The sequence below is a fragment of the Dipodomys merriami genome, unplaced genomic scaffold, assembly GCF_024711535.1.
Source record: "Dipodomys merriami isolate MVZ:Mamm:240054 unplaced genomic scaffold, mDipMer1.0.p SCAF_400, whole genome shotgun sequence".
Classification (NCBI taxonomy): domain Eukaryota; kingdom Metazoa; phylum Chordata; class Mammalia; order Rodentia; family Heteromyidae; genus Dipodomys; species Dipodomys merriami.
Genome location: NW_027205605.1, coordinates 599,236 through 618,281, shown reverse-complemented (window position 1 = coordinate 618,281; position 19,046 = coordinate 599,236). Strand labels below are relative to the sequence as shown.

Here is a 19,046-nt window from a genome sequence, read left to right as displayed (position 1 = left end):
GCAGGGCAGGAAATCCAGAGGCCCAGTGGAAACTTTGATAAATTTAACCTCACCAAGATGACCTTCTATGGAAAACACCAACACCAAACCCACAGTAAAAACGGGAGGAAAAAGCTAAGACAAATATTTGCCATGCTTATAACAAGGGGTGGATGAGCTTTTCGGTTATGCCAAGAGTTCCTACATGCTAATAAAGAAAAAAGAGAAAGGAAATGAGCATTGCTGCATTGACAACTCAGAAAGGGAAAATAAGCTGTTTGAGAACATGAAAGATGTCATTCTTACAAAGAAATGCACCTGAGTGCTACCATTTTCCATTAATCAGATAGACAGAGATGATGAAATTTGATAATATGTGCAGTGTTGGCAACAGTGAGGGAGAATGGGACTTCACCTGCCATTTGTGTTTTCTTTTGAGGGCAGTTTGGCAATAAAATAAAAAGATTAAAATTTAGGGGCTGCAGGGACTAGTCCAGTGATTGAATGCGTCCCTGAGATAGCTATTTCCCTGCGTTCCATCCCCATCCTCAACAAAGGATGTTTTAAAGTTAGGTGCAGGGCACATGCCTGTAGTCCTAGCACTTAGGAGCCCAAAGCAGGAGAATCACTTAAGATCAGGAGTTCAAGACCAACCTAGGTCTTGAATCTAATGAGACCCTAGCTCAAAAACAAGATATTGCCAGATCCTGATGGCTCACACTTATATCCTAGCTACTCAGAAGGCTGAGATCTGAGTATTCTGGTTTAAAGCCAGACTGGGCAGAAATACCTATGAGACTCTGATCTCCAATTAACCATGGAAAAGCTGGAGTTAGAGCTGTGACTTAAGTGGAAAAGCCAACTCCTGAGTTCAAGCCCTAGCACAAAATAAAAACCAAACAACAAAAACAGCCCCCCCCCCCACTCCTCCCAAAAAAGAAAACTCAGAAATGACATCTGTAATTGTCTGGGAGCAGATCCATGGTAGATGTGGGACCAGGCTGGGTTCTGTGTTTAAAGTGTGAGTGCTGAGCCTATGGTGTGTGGTTTATGAAGGCTGATAATGGGGTAGGCCTCGAGAGAGTACTATAGCTGGGATTTCTGCACTTGCCATAAGGAGGAGACAAAATCTTTCCCTTCAGTAACCCAGTAATTATAGGCTTAATGACACTTTTGAAATGCTACAAGATATCCATCATTATAAATTAAAAATAATTAGGAACCTATTAGAATTAGGAACAGGATGTCCACCTGTTAAATCACCCAAGCAAGAGCTGGGAAGGTGGCTCAGTGGTAGAGTGCTTGTCTTGCATGCATGAGGCCCTGGGTTCGATTCCTCAACACCACATAAGCAGAAAAAGCTGAAAGTGGCAATGTGGCTCGAGTGGTAGAGCACTAGCCTTGAACTGAAGAGCTGAGAGACAGCGCCCAGGCCCAGAGTTCAGGTCTCACGTCTGACATAAATAAATAACCCAAGCAGCTGAGTAGGAAAAGAGACAAAAAGCAAAAAAAGTTGAAAACACACTGGTATCTATGAGATTAAACTTAAGCTGTCAGTAATATTGGGTTGAGAGCCGGGCTCTGGTGGCTCATGCCTGTAATCCTAGCTACTCAGGAGGCTGAGATCTGAGGAATGTGGTTCAAAGCCAGCCTGGGCAGGAAAGTCCGAGAGACTCTTATCTCCAATAAACCACTAGAAAACCTGAAGTGGCTCTGTGGCAGTGCCCAAGCCCAGAGTTCAAGCTGCATGACTGACCGCCCCCCTCCCAAAAAAGGAATGAGAATCCCAGCTTTTGACTTAGTCAGGTGGCATTCCCCCCCAACCCCATTGTAGAGCTAGAACTTGGGGCCTGGGCTCTGTCCCTGGGCTTCTTTGTGCCCAAAGCTAGCACTCTACCTACCACTTGAGCCACAGTGCCACTTCTGGTTTTTGAGTGGTTAATTGGAGATGAGTCTCACAGGGACTTTCCTGCCTACACTGGCCTTAAATTGTGATCCTCAGATCTCAGCCTCTGGAGCAGCTAGGATTATAGGCATGAGCTACCTGCACTCAGCTCTATGAGACTCATCTCCATTAAACTACTCAGAAAAAGCTGGGAGTAGCTCAAGTGGTAGAGCGCTAACCTTGAGCTAAAGCAGCTGAGGAACAGAGCCCTGGCAGAGTTCAAGCCCCAGGACTGGCAAAAAAAAAAAGAGACAAATTGGAAAAGAAAGAATGACAACAGATAAACAAACAGGTGACAGAGGATTTGGGTGATACCAACATTATCAGGCTAAGTAGGATTCAGGATAGAATGTTAACTGGGCTGGCAGCATGGCTCAAGTTGTAAAGCACCTGCTTAATGAGCTTAAGGCCCCGAGTTCAATCCTAAGTACCGCAAGGGGTGTGTGTGTGTGTGTGTGCGTGTGTGTGTGTGTGTGTGTGTGTGTGTCTGATAAAAACTATTAAATAATTATTTGCTTGGCTGAGGGCATTGCTGAAGTGGTAGAGCACTTGCCTAGCAAGGTTGAATCTTGAGTTCAGTCCCCAGTTTTACAAAAAAAAAAAAAAAAAAGAAAGAAAGAAAAAAGAAAAAATGTTCTACTCAGGGTAGCTTAGCCATGATGAATGGAAAGCAGGAACCCTTTGCCTCCCATTGCATTTCTCCTTTTCCAGATGGTTTCACCCAAACATTACTGGCGTGGAGGCAGAAAATCTACTGTTGACCAGAGGAGTTGATGGCAGCTTTTTGGCAAGGCCCAGTAAAAGTAACCCTGGAGACTTCACGCTTTCCGTTAGGTAAGTCGGAAGGAGAAGAGACTCCTAAGCATTGGGAATTGGGGCCACACCTGGCCAGCTGTGGCCTGCCCCTCTGCAGAGGCGCCTTGCAGGACACTGACTGGCCCATCACAGGCTCCCTGTGCCCGCTGCAGTGAGAGCCCCAGAAACTCAGCCGAACGGGTGCCAAGGTGCACGTCCTTATGTCTGAGCAACTGCTGAAGATGCAGAAGGCAAAGCAAGGTTGCGGCCCAGCCCCACGCTTCTTGACCATGGCTTCTGCACTCTTCCTCTTCCCGCCATACATTTCTACCGGGGAAGGCCTCTCTGAGGGTTTCTTTAGATCACTTTCCTTTGTCAAGAAATAGAAAGTCAGTGAGGAAGTTGTGGTCCCTTTTGTTCCCCTGCTCATCTCTCCGGAGAGTAAACCACCATCCAGAGGTTGGCATAGGTCCTTCCTGAGCATGTTTTGGTGCTGACTGTGTTGGTACCAGGTGCGGACTAACCATGTAAGTACTTCAGTGATGACATGCAAACTTTGGCACCTTGACTTCCATGCCAGTGCTTCTTCATGGCTGTAGCAGTCTGCTGGTGGCCACACACAAGTTTACCTGCCCTCTTTCTCATGAACGTCGGAGTGTTTTCAGTTTATTTAAAAACTTTCCGTATTTACCTTCCTGGGTCTTGAACTCAGAGCCTGGGCCCTGCCCTGAGCTTCTTTTGCTCAAGGCTCAAGGCTAGCACCACCTGAGCCTCAGCACCACTTCCAGCTTTTGCTATTTATGTGGTGATAAGGAATTGAACCCAGGGCTTCATGCATGCTGGGCAAGCATTCTACCACTAAGCCACATTCCCAGCCTGTCCCTGAGCTTTTGTACTCAAAGCTACTGCTCTATCACTTGAGCCACACCTCTACTTCTGGCTTTAAAAAAATTTTTTTTTGTTATTTTAAGGGTGATGTACAGAGTAGTTAGTTATATAAGCCAGGTAAAGAGTACATTTCTGTTTGGACAATGTCACTTCTCTTGCTTTCTCCTAATTTTTTCCTCCCTTCCCTATCCACACGTTATAAAGTTCATTTTCCACATAGTGTCTGCTGAGTACCACTGCTGCATTTATTCACCTTTTGTCCTTTCATCACTTTTTTGGTAGCTAATTGGAGATAAGAGTCTCATGGACCTTCCTGCCTTCAAACCTGCCTTCCTGGCTTCAAACCTTGATCCTCAGATCTCAGCCTCCTGGTAGATAGGATTACAGGTGTGAGCACTGGCGCTAGGCTAGTGTGGCTCTTTTTTTTTCTTCCCCAAATTTTTTATTGTGATTAATTGGTTACATAATTTCCCAAATTTCACAGTATTGTGGGATGGTGATGCATACAGTTACTTCTTCCACATTGGGTGATATGTACATTTCTTTTGTTTTGCATAGCATCAGCTGTTCCCTCTTTCCCACTTGTTCCCTCCCTCCCATTGAATTGCCATTGAGTTGCTTAGTTCATTTTGGTCAATGGCCAGTGCAGCTGATGGGTCCCACTGGTGTATGTTTTTCCCTGATTCCATCTAGTTCTGTGTCATCCTCCTGGTTTCCCTCTGGTGTGTACATATATACCATACATGTGATCAGCAGCATGGGGTTATTTAGTAGTGATTTGACCAGATGAGTGGAAGTCCTTTGTTTCTTAAATCTGTTAATTTTGTCATATCACCTAACATTTTGGGTTTAACATCCACTTATCAGGGAGACCATGTGCCGTTTGTCTCTTTGCACTTGGCTTACCTCAACATGATTTCTTCTAGCTCCATCCATTTCCCTGCAAATGCCATTATTTTGTCCTTTCTAATGGCTGCATAATATTCCATTGTATATAGATACCACAGTTTTTGGATCCATTCATCTGTGGTGGGACATCTGGGTTGTTTCCATATCCTGGCTATTGTGAACAGTGCTGCAATAAACATGGAGGGACATGTGTCCTTGTATACTGGTTCCTGTTGTTCAGGATAGATGCCTAGAAGTGGTATGACTGGGTCATAAGGGCGGTCAATAGTTAGCTTTCTGAGGACCCTCCAGACTGCTTTCCAAGTGGTTGTTTAAGTGTGCATTCCCACCAGCAGTGTAATAGGGTTCCTCTTTCTCCGCATCCCCTCCAGCATTTGTCGTTGGCTGACTTGAGGATGTGGGCCATTCTGACTGGGGTAAGGTGGTATCTCAGGGTTGTCTTTAGTGTGGCTCTTTATTACTTCTTCTTCCCCTTTCTGATGGACTATTGTAGAAGAAATGGAGCTGTCACCCACATCAAGATTCAGAACACAGGGGACTACTATGACCTCTATGGAGGGGAGAAGTTTGCCACCCTGGCAGAGCTGGTCCAGTACTACATGGAACATCACGGGCAACTGAAAGAGAAGAATGGAGATGTGATCGAGCTCAAGTACCCGCTGAACTGTGCAGATCCTACCTCTGAACGGTCAGTACCTGTGAGTGACCACGTGGTCTGCAGCTCTCCTGGGCCATGTGTTATGCAGCTGTGTTGTGGGGTCTGTGTGTGTGTGTGTGTGTGTGTGTGTGTGTGTGTGTGTGTGTGTGTGTGTGTGTGTGTGTGTGTGTGTGTGTGTGTGTGTGTGTGTGTGTGTGTGAGTGTGACTGTTTCCACAGTATTACAGGATGTAATACTGAGGCTTGAACTTAGGAACTAGTCCATGAACATTTTTGGTAGGTTAGCACTCTATGACTTGAGCCACAGCTCCACTTCTGGCATTTTGGTGGTAATTGGAGATGAGAGTCTCTCAGACTTCCCTGTCTGGGTTGGCTTTGAGCCTTGTTCCTCAGATCTCAGCCTCCTAAGTAGCTAGGATTACAGGTGTGAGCCACTGGTGTCTGGAAAGGCATTCTTTTCTTGTGGGATCTCCAGTCAGTGGAACTTATGGGCGTTCTCTGGGGACCTCGTACTATCCTACATACACTGCCTGTGCTGTACCTGCTGTAGTTTTAAGATTGATCCATCACTCGTGGGGCTTATGATAGAAAAGCATAACGATCAAGATTGCCAGAACAGCAGCAGTCTCTGCGGCTCCAGCCAGTTGTTCAGCCACGCCACCAGCAGATGTCAGCTTGAGTCTAGAAGTGGGAGAGCAGAGTGTGTAGAGGGGCAGCTTTCCCACCATCCCTCCAGTGTTACATCCATGCATGTGGGAGTGAGCCTGACTTCGCCTATGGGGAATTGTGTTATTTTAGAGATTTCCTTCAGCAGTTGACAGCTGGGTTTAGCTCACATGCACAATTGCATTGCTTTTTTTTTTTTTTTTTCTTCTGCATTCCCCTTTCTGACCCAGGATAAATTCTGGTCTGTATGTTTTGTGTCTTAGGTCCATTTTTCTGGCTCACATCATATGTCAGTGCTGCCATGTACTGATGACAATTTGTTTCTCCAGCTACTACTGTAGCTTCAGACAAAGGGCTCTCCGTGACTTGGCGTGATTTGCTTTTAGATTCGACTCCTTCAACTGAGCGTGGATGAAGACAAATACAGTCTGTTCCTTTAGTGATCAGCCATTAGCATTGCTGCTATGATGAGCTTGCTTTCTTATGAGGAGCTTGAGGGAAAAAGCTCTAAATTAGTATGGCTGTCAAGATGGTTTCCATGTCACTTAGAGCAGTACTGTCTCAAGTCTGTCCTTGGATGACTTTGGATGGCCTTTATCTGGGCTCTGGAATGATGGTTTAAAATACAGATTCTATGGGCTCCATTCAGACTTAAATGTCATCTCTGCTTGGGGGCATAGGAATGCATACTCACAGTGAAATCCTTCAACACTACCCCAAGTTTTATGTGCATTAAAGATTGAGATGACAACTCAGTAAATACTCAAGACATGGACAGCAAATTGGAGGCTGGTAAAGTAAGTGTAGATAGGAAATCAGGGAAAAATGTGAATCGCTTGCGTTAATTTGTTAAGAAGATTCTTTTTTGTCTAGGGCCAAACCAAGACCAAATGTTTATTTTTTTATGTATTTTTTATTTCGTTTATATATTTTTTGTTGTTTCTACCATGTATCTCCTCAGATCTCATCCTCCTGAGTAGCTAGGATTACAGGCATGAGCTACTGCTGCCTGGCTCATTTTTCTTTGTAAAAATTTAGGTGGTTTCATGGTCACCTCTCTGGAAAAGAAGCCGAGAAACTGCTGACCGAGAAAGGAAAGCATGGCAGCTTCCTTGTACGGGAGAGCCAGAGCCACCCTGGAGATTTTGTTCTCTCTGTGCGCACCGGTGATGACAAGGGAGAGAGCAACGATGGCAAGTCTAAAGTGACCCATGTCATGATTCGCTGCCAGGTGAGCTGCCCCTGCTCCGGGAAGACAGAGCTGTGACATCCAAAGTCAGCTTCTTTGTTCTTCTATTCCTTCATTGTTTATCCCACTTGCTTCATCACTCTGGAACTGTTGCAGTTTTTATTTTCAGTGTAATTCTGGCAGATTAACTCAGACCTGAGTACATGAGTTACCCTCTGCCCTACAAGATCTGGTCTTAAGACCAAGCGATATCAAATAATATCACACACACACACACACACACACACACACACACACACACACACACACACACACACACACACACACACACACACACACCAAGCGATATCAAATAATAACACACACACCACACACACACACACACACACACACCCAAGCGATATCAAATAACACACACACCACACACACACACACACACACACACACACCCAAGCGATATCAAATAATAACACACACACACACACCCAAGCGATATCAAATAATAACACACACACCACACACACACACACACACACACACACACACACACACCCTAGCCTGTCTTCATTATCGATATCAAATAATATCACACACACACACACACACCCCCAAGTGATATCAAATAATAACACACACACCACACACACACACACACACACCCTAGCCTGTCTTCATTATCGATATCAAATAATATCACACACACACACACCCAAGCGAAATCAAATAACACAACACGCACACACACACACACACACACACACACACACACACACACACACACACACACACACACACACACACACACACACACACACACACACACACACACACACACACACACACACACACACACACACACACACACACACACACACACACACACCCTAGCCTGTCTTCATTATTCCTCTGTTGTCATTTCCATATACTGAAGACTGGGAATGGGGAAAACCAGCGATGTAACATAAACATGACAAGCATCATCATTTTTGTCTTAAAAGGAGCTGAAATATGATGTTGGTGGAGGAGAACGGTTTGATTCTTTGACGGATCTGGTGGAGCATTACAAGAAGAATCCGATGGTGGAGACATTGGGCACAGTTCTACAACTCAAGCAGGTTGGAAAAATGAAGCTTCTATTCCCCCTCAGAGTTTAAAAATACAGATAGTTTCCATACATGCAGAATGTATCAGTCAGCTTTCTGCCTGTGACAGGACACCTGAAAGAATCTGTTTTGTAAGGATAAGGGGATTTTGGCTCACGGTTTCAGGGGCTTCGGTCCCTTAGCCCTGTCATTTTTGGCCTGTGCAGACACAGTCGTGGTAGGAGGAACCTGTTCACCTCTTGGTGGTAAAGAAGACAGGAAGGGGCTGGCTTCCAGTGACCTAACTTCCCAGCAGCACCACAGGCTGCAGACCAACTGTTTGACACATAGGCCCCTGGGCAATATTTAAGATCTGTATTATAATGGAGAAGGAGAGGAAGGAGTATCAGCTTCCACATATATTATCCATCTTCAGTTTGGATTCAGTTCTTCCCTCCCTCCCTCCCTTCCTTCCTTCTCTTTTTTTTTTTTCTTTTTTTGTCAGTTGTGGGGCTTGAACTCTGGGCCTAGGCAACGTCCCTCAGCTCTTCAGCTCAAGGCTAGTACTCTAGAGCCACAGCACCACTTCCAGTTTTCTGATGGTTTATTGGAGATAAGAGTCTCATGGACTTTCTTGCCCAAGCTGGCTTTGAACTGTGATCCTCAGATCTTAGCCTCTTGAGTAGCTAGGATTACAGACGTGAGCCACCGGTGCCTGGCTTCTCTTTCTTTCTTCTTCTCCTCTTCTTCCTCCTTCACACAGGGTCATGTTATATAGCTCAGACTGGTCTGGAACTTGTGCTCATCTTACTTCTGTCTCCTAAGTGCTACGGTTAAAGGTGTGTTGTGTGCTATGACACCTGGCTCCAAATGTTTCCTTATTACTCTACTTAGTGGATACCACTTGTGGTGTTTGGAAACAAATTCTAGGTGTTATATTATTCCCATATATACCCATTTACATAAAAGGGCTTACAAAGTTGTGGGTTTTTTGGGGGGGTGGGGGAATGGGTTGAGGATTTAACTGAAGTCATTGCACATGCTAAGACTCCGCTAAAGGAGTTTTGCACAAGTGTTGGCCTACTCATTTAATTGTGTACTACGCTTACACTTAATTACCCGTGGCTCTTTGAGACAGGATCCAGTGTGTTGCTCAGACTTAACTTGAGTTTGCTCAAGCTTGTCTCATCAACTTCTCTATTCTCCTGATTCAGCACCCCAAATGCTGGTGCTACAGGTGTGAATCACCACATCTAGCTAGATTTCTTTTTTCCAGTACTGGAACTCAGAGTCTCATACAATTGCTTGGCTTTTTCACTCAAGGCTGGTGCTCTGCCATTTGAGCTACACCTCTACTCCTGGGCTGGCTTGCAACCATGACCCTCAGATCTCAGCCTTCTAAGTAGCTAGAATTATAGGCATGAGCCACTGGTGCCTGGTATGGCTAGATTTTCTAAGGCAGTATTTGGCCAGATTTTCTTCAGAGATCCGCTCTTGGCTTCCTTTCATTGGTCACGTTTGTTCTCTTTTGGAGTTGTTATCTCCCAAGTTTTTGACAGTGTGTCATTTCTAAGTCATGTTGAGGTGAATTCAAACCCAGGTTTGAATTTGTAACAACAGGGTTAATTATTTGCTAAGACGGAAAAAAGATCCAGTTCCTGAGAGAACAGAAAAGAAGGTGAAACTGCCTTTGAACAACTGTATTGTGCATTACTCTGTAGTATTCGTTACTACCAACAGAATTTTTTTGTTTTTACATGAATGCCTTTCTTTTTTTTTTTTTAATTTAATTTTATTTTGAGAACATACTGTACAGAGGGGCTACAATTACATGGGCAGGATAATGCATACATTTCTTACCAAGCATTGCAGCCTCCTCCTTTGTTTACCCTTCACCTCCCTTCCCAGCCTCCCCCCTCCCCCCACCCAATTATACCCCCCTCCCATGAATGCCTTTCTAAAACACGTTTGCTTCCTCTCCTACCCGCTGTTGGACTTGGTCAGCCTCTCAACACGACTCGGATTAATGCTGCCGAAATCGAAAGCCGAGTTCGAGAATTGAGCAAGTTAGCTGAGACCACAGATAAAGTCAAGCAAGGCTTTTGGGAAGAGTTTGAGGTAAGTTATTATGAAATTGGTTTTATGTGACGTTTAATGGATAAGGTGTTAGAATTTGATCTGAAAGACCTGAATCCAATCCTTTCTTAATTCAGCCAGTGACTGGCTGGAAGCCAGTAGCTGAAGGGCTGCTAAGGGACAGAGGGCGTTGTCCTCAGACAGAGGAGTTGGCAGTTTGTGTCGAATGGAGGAGCCAGCACTTCCATTTGGTGCTTTCAGTTGGGACTGCTGGCAAAGTCCCAGAAAAGCAAAAGACTGGAATTCCATTGGAAGATTTCCAGTGCTTACTGGGGTCTTCAGAAAGCCGGGGCAGCCTCATTACTCTGAATGGTGGGAGGGAAGTACTAGCTGTGCTCCAGAAGGTCAGGTAGGTAACTTCGGGGACCGGGTGGACCAATTTCTCCTGCGTAGCTAGGAGAATATCCTGAGTGAAAGATCCTCCATTCCCCTTTCCTGTCACCCCTGATCCTGTACTCTCTCTCTCTCCCCTCATCCATTTGACAGAAATCTTTCAAACACGGTGATCTTGGTGCTCAGGGCATGGTTCAGAAGTAGAGCCTAGGATTCATGAGTTCCTGAGTGCAGGCACTATAAAGAAAAGAAAAGTAACCACAAACTCCCAGGTTTTTGGCATCCTCCTCCTGCTCCGGGCAATACTAGGATTTGTCTCAGGGCTTCTCCCTTGCTAGGCTGACGTGAGGCCACTGAGTCACATTCCCAGCATTGCTTTTGACGTAGTTACTGTCCGAGTTATCTCAAATGCTCAGCACAGGGCCTGGCACACAGCGGGAACTCCATAAGTTAGTGTTTCTCGACTGACTGCTTTAATTTAGTGGCTGTTTACCTCCTTTTATTACTTTTTATTTTTAAATAAGTTTTTTTTTATTGTGAAAATACTGTACAGAGGGGTTACAATCACATGAGCAAGGTAATGAGTACATTCCTTATCAAGCATTGTTGCCTCCTCCTTTGTTTTTCCTCTACCATCCCTTCCCTCCCCTCTCCAAAACTACACTCCCCCCCCTTACCTCCTTTTATGAATGTTCTTTCCATCATCTTTGGAAGACTGTAGAATTCAGTGGCGCTGCGGAATGGACAAGTGAGTAATGACTGAGGGATGAAGTCCTTTCCGCCTCAGTGTGTCAGAGCAGCCCGGTGGGCTCACTGTCAGCTCCCTCGCAGAGCTAGCAGCCTGAGGCACTTCACGGCACACGTAGACTCCAGTTGCGTTCCAGCCTGGAGGAGCTTGTGTGGAGCAACCGGGTGCTTGCTCAGGACAGTGCATTGCAGGACAGGCCCTGCAATTCAGCTTCATTCTATTCTCTCCACAGGCCCTGGAGACACCTGAGGAACACTGGGGCGGTGGGGGGGGCGGGGGGAGATTCTAGTGGAGTGGAAAACTAGCGATGAAGAGCATCAGTGAAACACGATGATAAACGTAACGAGTTAGAGTTGTTATTTTAAATTTACTTTCCTCATTTGTTGCTGAGAGTCACATGCTTTATCACCCAGCTGCATCCTTGGGCTGTCATTACTTATTTTAAACATTGAAATATTTCTCTAAAGCTTTTTTTTTTTTTAAAATCACCAATACAGATTAAATATTTATTTCTTCTTACTAAGTAGTTTTCAAGGTCATGTTTTCTAAGTTTCTTTTACTTATTGTACTTGTTTCTTACCTGGGACTGTCCTTGACCTGCGGTCCTTCCGTCTCCACCTTCCATGTTGCTGAGGTTGCCAGCTGACAGCGCTACACCTCACCTGTTACCAGCTGACAGCACTGTACCTCACCTGTGCTCATGGATTTTTTTTTTTTTTTTGTCTGTCGTGGGGCTTGAACTCTGGGCTTGCGCACGAGCTTTCCCTGAGCTCTTCAGCTCAAGGTGAGTGCTCTACCACTTGAACTGCAGCAGCACTTCCGGTTTTCTGGTGGTTCATTGAAGATAAAGAGTCTCATGGACTTTCCTGCCCGACCTGGCTTTGAACCGTGATCCTCAGATCTCAGCCTCCTGAGTAGCTAGGATGACAGGCGTGAGCCACCGGTGCCCGGCAGTGCCTTCTTTCTTGGGCCTGGCCTGTAATGTGGTTTCTCCTGCATACTGCAGTCACTTTTGGGAAAGACACTTAGTGCCTTTTTTTCCAGCAATTCCAGCAGTCCTTTCTCCAGTCCCTCCTCCCTGTGCTGCTTTAGCTCCTCAATCCCCAGTTTTCTTGGCATCTCCGCCCTGCAGCACACCATTACTAGTTTGTTCCTTTCCCCTCCCTTGTGTCTTGCTATTCCCTGCAGTTCTCCCACACGCCTCGCCGAGCCTGGTGGCTCTGGAGGACCCGCCACGCTTCTTGCTCCACACTCTCAGCGTGTTCTCCTTCCCTGGAGTTCATGCTGCTTTTGGGCTCTGGGGATACCGTTCGGCTTGTGCATTCCACATTGCTTCTCGGCTGTCATCTCTCTTCAGACTCAGGCGTTCCAGACAGGACTTGTGATTTTCTCCCTCAGAGCAAATCTTAGCTTCCTGTCCTTGCTAGTCATGTCTTTTTAAATAATCCCATCCCTATAGTGCCTGGATTCACTTTTCTCCTCTTCCTCCCATAGTTTATTGTGTGCCAAGTCCTGTTGATTTTCCTTTTCTAACATCTTTCTAGTTTTTTTTTTTTTTTTTTCTGGTCATGGGGCCTGAACTCTGGGCCTGGGTGCTGACCCTCAGCTCTTCAGCTCAAGGCAAGCACTCTACCACTTGACCCACAGCACCACTTCTGGCTTTTTCTGCTCATGGGGTGCTGAGGAATCGAACCCAGGGCCTCATGCATGCAAGGCAAGCTATCTGGGGCTCTGGAAGACATCTGGTGCACCGCCAGGTCTTCTGAGGTAGATTAGACTTTGTCCAGGTGCTCTGCCGGACCAAGGTACCTGTCCAGGGTGGCCCAGCTGAGGGTACTCTCTTTGGCTCTCTTTGCTGGGATCCCACCCCTCTAGCCTTACTTGCCCGCCCCCCCAGCCTTCTCTTCTTCTCTCCTCTAGATCCCTTCCCCTCCTTCCACAAATATGTATCCCTTAGTAGCTTTGTTTTCCAAGTAAATCCCATGGCTTGTACTTGCCTTAAAGTTCTCCGGCATTATTTGCTTATTTTTGTTTGTTCATTTGTTTTTCGGAGCTGGCGGTGGAACCCAGTGCCTTTTACCCAGAAGACCCATGCTCAGCCCACCAGCATCGTTATTTTTATCCCGAAGTAGTTGGGCTCTGCTGCTCCAAACAGTCTTTGGAGCCGGCGGAGCACAGGGGCACTGTCTCTGCATGTGCCTGTGTGCCTCTCTTCCTCTTGGGTTTCCATTCTTGAAACTCCAGTCCAGAGCCAGGCCCAGAGCCTGTGGGAAAATCTCAGTCCTCAGTGATGGGGCTGCTGCGCTGGGTACCAGGTTGGCAGGAGTTCAGAGAAGAGATGCTTGATGTGCGTGATGGCAGTAAACACAAGGAGCCAGCCTGTGCAATGAAACTTGTCCTCTTCCTTGGTACTCCTGCTGGGCACTTGTACATGTTCCCCACGGGACGGGACAGGCGTTGGCTTTCCTGACGCCTTTGCAGGTTTTGTGTGGGCTCTGGCCTCTAGAGTCTGCTGAGAGCTCGGCCCTGATGGTGATAGAGGGGAACCGGGCAGGGCCGGAGGGCGGGGCCGGAGGGATCCGCCCTCCACAGTGATGGCGGCCGAACGCCCTCCAGGAGTGCAATGGCTCCTAAGCGAGGGCTCCCACACCGGGGAGCCAGGTTTGTTTTAAATGAGGCTGCTACTTCTCTCTCCCTTTACCATTTTTTGCTGAAGTTTTGTTTCACTTTATCACGACGGTTGACTTTTAAGTGACAGATTTGGTTCAGTGTTTGAACTTCTCTTTGAACCTCACCTTGCTACCCTAAGCATCCAGCACTGTTGCCAGGCAGGGCTGGCTCACAGTTCAAGAAAATGCCAGCTTGCAGAAGGCACACAGCTTTAATTAATCTAGATGAGTATGTCTCTCCCTGAGTCCTGCATGCTTGGGGCTTGTTTCTGTTAAGGTTTCCGCCAGTGGAACACTTTCTGTTATGAGCTGTGTGTTGAGGCTGAATATTGCATTTTGAAACTGAGAGTCAAATACTAATTTAAAACCCTGACTTTTATACCTGCCTTTGAAATTCAGATAAATGAAATGGAACTATCACAGGGCTGCTGCACTGCAAAATATCGATTCTGTCTCTTCTGGCAGAAATCTTTAAGGGGTAGTCGTTGTGGCATTTTTATATAGAAAAATTGCTTTTCTTTTTAGCCTACTTTTCACTTTCCTGTTTTGCCCATTTGTGATTTCCCATTAAAAACTACCCTGCAGGGAGTTGGCTGGCGGGGGAGAAGTAGAGGGTGCAGCTCAGTAGGACAGCACTTGCCTAGCAAGTGCCAGAGGCCCTGGGTTCGATCTCTGGGATTGCAAAACCCAAATAGCATGTTGGAGACTAATGACCCCTCCAGAGGCACATTCTGTGATTTTGGAAAGGGAACACACTCCTTGAGTGTTCTGCTGCCTGGCCGGTGCCCGCCTCGGGCCTGCCCGCACAATTGTCTTCTTTCTTCCCCCAGTTCCCTATTGATGTGGGCCAGCCCCATGGTGGCTGGCTGGTTCAGTGTCTCTCTCTGCCTGATGGGGTTCCCCACCTCCTGGTCCCAGAGAGGGCTCAGTGAACGCCTCATACCCATCCCTGTCCCTTCCCAAGCCTCCTTCCACCATGTCGTGGCCTGGCCACACGGGCTTGACATCGGAAACCCCAACGCTTCACTGGGAGAAGTCACATTCCCATCATCCAGTGACGGCAGACCGCCCCGCCATCCTGTACCAGATCAAGCACGGGCCCCTCCCCTCCTCCCTCCTCCCTTCTCTTCCCTTTTGTTTCCTTTCTCTGCTTTTGACGCATCATAACAATTACTTTTCTTTCTAGACACTACAACAGCAGGAATGCAAACTTCTCTACAGCCGAAAAGAGGGTCAGAGGCAAGAAAATAAGAACAAGAACAGATATAAAAACATCCTGCCCTGTAAGTATCCATATATCCTCCTTGATAATGAATAGTCACTGTGCCCAGGGCCGGGTGGGGGTGGGGGTCGGCAGATGTTTTGCTCTTGTTAACAGACCCCAGGCCTTAGCATCTTAAAGGGAGAGCAGTAGTTTCTAAAATAATCAACAGCAGAGGGGATGGATGGTCTTCTTCGTGGGTTTCTAGGATACCGGTTGCCATAAAACAGCCACGTGGAGGTTTTGTCTGTGGTCCTGTCCTTCTGTTCATTAGTTTTCTGTCTGCCCAAGTGTAATCATCTCAAGGTTGTGACCATACAGAGTCAGGCCGTGCCATGAGTCACAGGGTCTGAGATCAGTGCCTTGGCTCTCCAGCATGCACCCCAAGTCATGGGGAAGGCTCACCTCAGTTCACTCATGTGGGAAAAATCAGAAAACACTCCGGAGTCTGCCATCCAACTATTCCTCTTGCTAGTCCCCTGACTTGCAGTGACACACCTGCAGTTGCTCAAAAGAGGACCATGGGAATATTTTGGAAGCTGTACTTCCTTTCATATGCAGATGCTGCCAGCAAGAGTCCAGGTTGAACCTGGAAGGAGGTCCCTAGAGCAGGGACCCCACGAATGGTCCCCCACACATGTGCAGTTCACCTCTCTAGAGGGCAGACTCTGCCAGTCTTTGCAGCCTGATGTTTCCTAATCTGGACCTCATGGGCACAGAGCAAGTGTTCTTACCCACATGCCAGAGACTGTTTAGCAAGGCGACAGGTGGCATTCCAAAGGCGCTGTCCTCGTGCCATACAGGGGCCCCAGATTCACGCCTGTGATCCCAGCTACTCAGGACTTAGAGACTGGCAGGATTACTATTCAAGGCCAGTCCAGGCAAAAAGTGCGACCCCCATCTCAGCACAAGCTGGTGTAGTAGCACACGACAGTCATGCTAGCTACATGGGAAGTATAATAAGCAGGAGGATGGCGGTCCAGCCCTGGCAAATACTTACGGACAGCATTATGTTTAGAAACAGCAGTGATTACTCCTTCATCTTTCCTACCGCCTGTGACCCCATGAGCACCAGGGGAGCCCCTGAGCAGAGGGAAAACATAGATATAAAAGAAAGAGGTCTCGCCGGGAGCTGCTGGCTCACGCCTGTAATCCTAGCTACTCAGGAGGCTGAGATCTGAGGATCACAGTTCAAAGCCAGCCCGGGCAGGAGAGACCATGAGACTCCTATCTCCAATAAACCACCAGAAAACCGGAAGTGGCGCTGTAGCTCAAGTGGTAGAGCGCTTGCCTTGAGCTGAAGAGCTGAGGGACAGCGCCCAGGCCCAGAGTTCAAGCCCCACGACCGACCAAAAAAAAAAAAAAAAAGAAAAAGAAAGAAAGAGGTCTCTTGGGCTGGGAAGGTGGCTCAGTGGTAGAGTGCTTGCCTTGCATTCCTGAGGCCCTGGGTTCGATTCCTCAGCACCACATAAGCAAAAAAGAAAAAAGCCGGAAGTGGCGCTGTGGCTCAAGTGGTAGAGCGCTAGCCTTGAGCTGAAGAGCTGAGGGACAGCGTCCAGGCCCCACGACCAGACCCCCCCCCCCCAAAAAAAAGAACGAGGTCTCTTGAGATCATTAGCCCCCCCCATCTGATAAGTAACCAAAGCCAGAAGGTCTCAAAGAGGCCCTGAGTTTAAACCCTAGAACCCACCCCCCAAAAATAGAAAGACAAAAGAAAGAGGAGGAGAAGGCAGCCGTGGGGGCACCTGTGGCATTCAGGGAGTGTGTGTTTGTAGTTTATTTTTCATGCCATCTTCTCGTTGAGGAGGGTTTTATCCCTTGGAGGGTTGAGGGTGAACTGACGGGTGCTGACGCAGAGTTCTCACGGGGCTGTGCTCTCCCTTCCTTCCAGTCGATCACACCAGGGTAGTCCTGCATGATGGGGACCCTAACGAGCCCGTTTCTGATTACATCAACGCAAACATCATCATGGTAAACCTGCCTTTCTCACTGTTTTCTGGTTGCCTGTGGAGGGAAGTTTTAACCTTGTGTCCTGGAAGCAACTTCCACATGTTTGAAGGACTTTCTTCCTAAATTTGTAGCCTGAGTTTGAAACCAAGTGCAACAATTCAAAGCCCAAGAAAAGTTACATTGCCACACAAGGCTGCCTACAGAACACGGTGAATGACTTCTGGCGGATGGTGTTCCAGGAGAACTCCCGGGTGATTGTCATGACGACCAAGGAGGTGGAGAGGGGGAAGGTATGCCACACACCCTTCCTCCCTCCCTCCCTTCCTCCCTCCTTCCTCCCTCCCTTCCTCTCTCCCTCCCTCCCTTCTTCCCTTCCTTGAGCTTGAACTAAGGGCCTGGGCATTGTCCCTGAGCCTCTTTGAATTCAACACTAGCACTCTACCACTTGGGCCACAGCACCACTTCCAGCTTTTTCTGAGTGCTTTATTGGAGATAAGAGTCATACGAACTTTTCTGCCCAGGCTGATTTCAAACCATGGTCATCAGATCTCAGCCTCCTGAGTAGCTAGGGTTACAGGCGTGAGCCACCAGCACCCAGCTTCCTTTTCTTTTTTAACACAGTGGAGGCGTGGACTTTATGCATGCTAGGCCACAACAACTTGGGCCACAAGCCCAGCCCTTTTTGGCTTTAGTTTTCACATAGATCTTGGGCTTTTGCTTGGTCTGGCCTTCAACAACAGTCCTCCTACCCGTAGCCTCCCACGTGTCTGGAATAAGTGTGCTGCCATATCTGGCCCTCCTTGTGGGTTTTTAATGTGGAAATATCATGAGTTTTTTTTGGGTGTTTTTGTCAAAGTTCTTTCTGTTCTGTCTGTAACTGGTTTATGTAAGAATTCAGTGGAGCATGACAGCCACATCTAGCAGTGAACCAGGGGCAGATGAGGATTTGGGACTGAGGTCCTCCGGGGCAGCTTCTCTGCGCTGTGAGGGTGGGGCAGTTGCATAAGATTCGTGTTTGGATTCCTGGCTGGTGCACTTCTGCACATTCCTGAGGTTAAATCTGGGCACATTCAGTGAGATGCAGGCTTCCTTGAGCAGTGACATTAGATGTTCTCAAACTCATGGGCCAATGACAGCATCTTCCTAATTTCTGCTTCAGGTGAATGCTGCTGGCCTGATGTGGAAGGAAGGGTTGAAGCCCCCTACCTTCCTTCCTGCTGGCTTGGGTGTTCAGGAGGCAGCTCATTCACAGCACTTGGGCTGTGATAGGCATCTAGGGGCTTTCAGAGTCTCAGTGCCAGACCCCATCAGAAGAGCTATGGAAGCTCTCAGAACAACAGGCCTGACCAGCTGGCTTGGTCCCGATGCTAACTCCCTTGCCTCCATCTCTGTTTGTGCCATGGGCCACTTTCCATGAGAGTGGTCATTTTGCAAGACTTGGACCTTTGTTTGCTGCTGGCTCCAGCTCTCAGAGATTAACTGTCTGTCCTGGGATCCCTTCCAGAGCAAATGTGTCAAGTACTGGCCAGACGAGTATGCGCTCAAAGAGTATGGGGTCATGCGCGTCCGGAACGTCAAAGAAAGCGCGGCTCATGACTACACGCTAAGAGAACTCAAGCTCTCGAAGGTTGGACAAGTAAGTATATTGTATTTGAAGACTTCGGTAACGGTGTTGGGCACTTAGGATCCAGCGTCTCTGGTTACCTGTGTTTGCTCGCGTTCGTGCGTCTGTTCACTTACTGACTCGGCCGTTCCAGTGCGGGAGGAACCTCTGGGCCACTGGCTGGCCTAGGGTCTGGGACAATTTGAAGGCCAGCGATTCCTCAACTCCCTGATTTA

At 47.4% G+C, this 19,046-nt stretch overlaps 1 protein-coding gene across 2 annotated transcripts in view; it reads left to right on the top strand.

Annotated features, from left to right (window-relative positions):
• Positions 1 to 19,046, top strand: part of LOC138806570 (tyrosine-protein phosphatase non-receptor type 11) — a 42,606-nt gene that overhangs the window by 13,767 nt on the left and 9,793 nt on the right. The window contains exons 2-10 of one of the 2 annotated variants that reach the window (XM_069991995.1): positions 2,636 to 2,758; positions 5,010 to 5,204; positions 6,878 to 7,070; positions 8,027 to 8,143; positions 10,115 to 10,228; positions 15,183 to 15,279; positions 17,149 to 17,228; positions 17,339 to 17,497; positions 18,712 to 18,843. In XM_069991995.1, the coding sequence (XP_069848096.1) occupies positions 2,636 to 2,758; positions 5,010 to 5,204; positions 6,878 to 7,070; positions 8,027 to 8,143; positions 10,115 to 10,228; positions 15,183 to 15,279; positions 17,149 to 17,228; positions 17,339 to 17,497; positions 18,712 to 18,843 (1,210 nt within the window). Of the gene's footprint in view, positions 1 to 2,635; positions 2,759 to 5,009; positions 5,205 to 6,877; positions 7,071 to 8,026; positions 8,144 to 10,114; positions 10,229 to 15,182; positions 15,280 to 17,148; positions 17,229 to 17,338; positions 17,498 to 18,711; positions 18,845 to 19,046 lie in introns of both variants that reach the window. The other variant, XM_069991994.1, reaches the window with a different exon arrangement.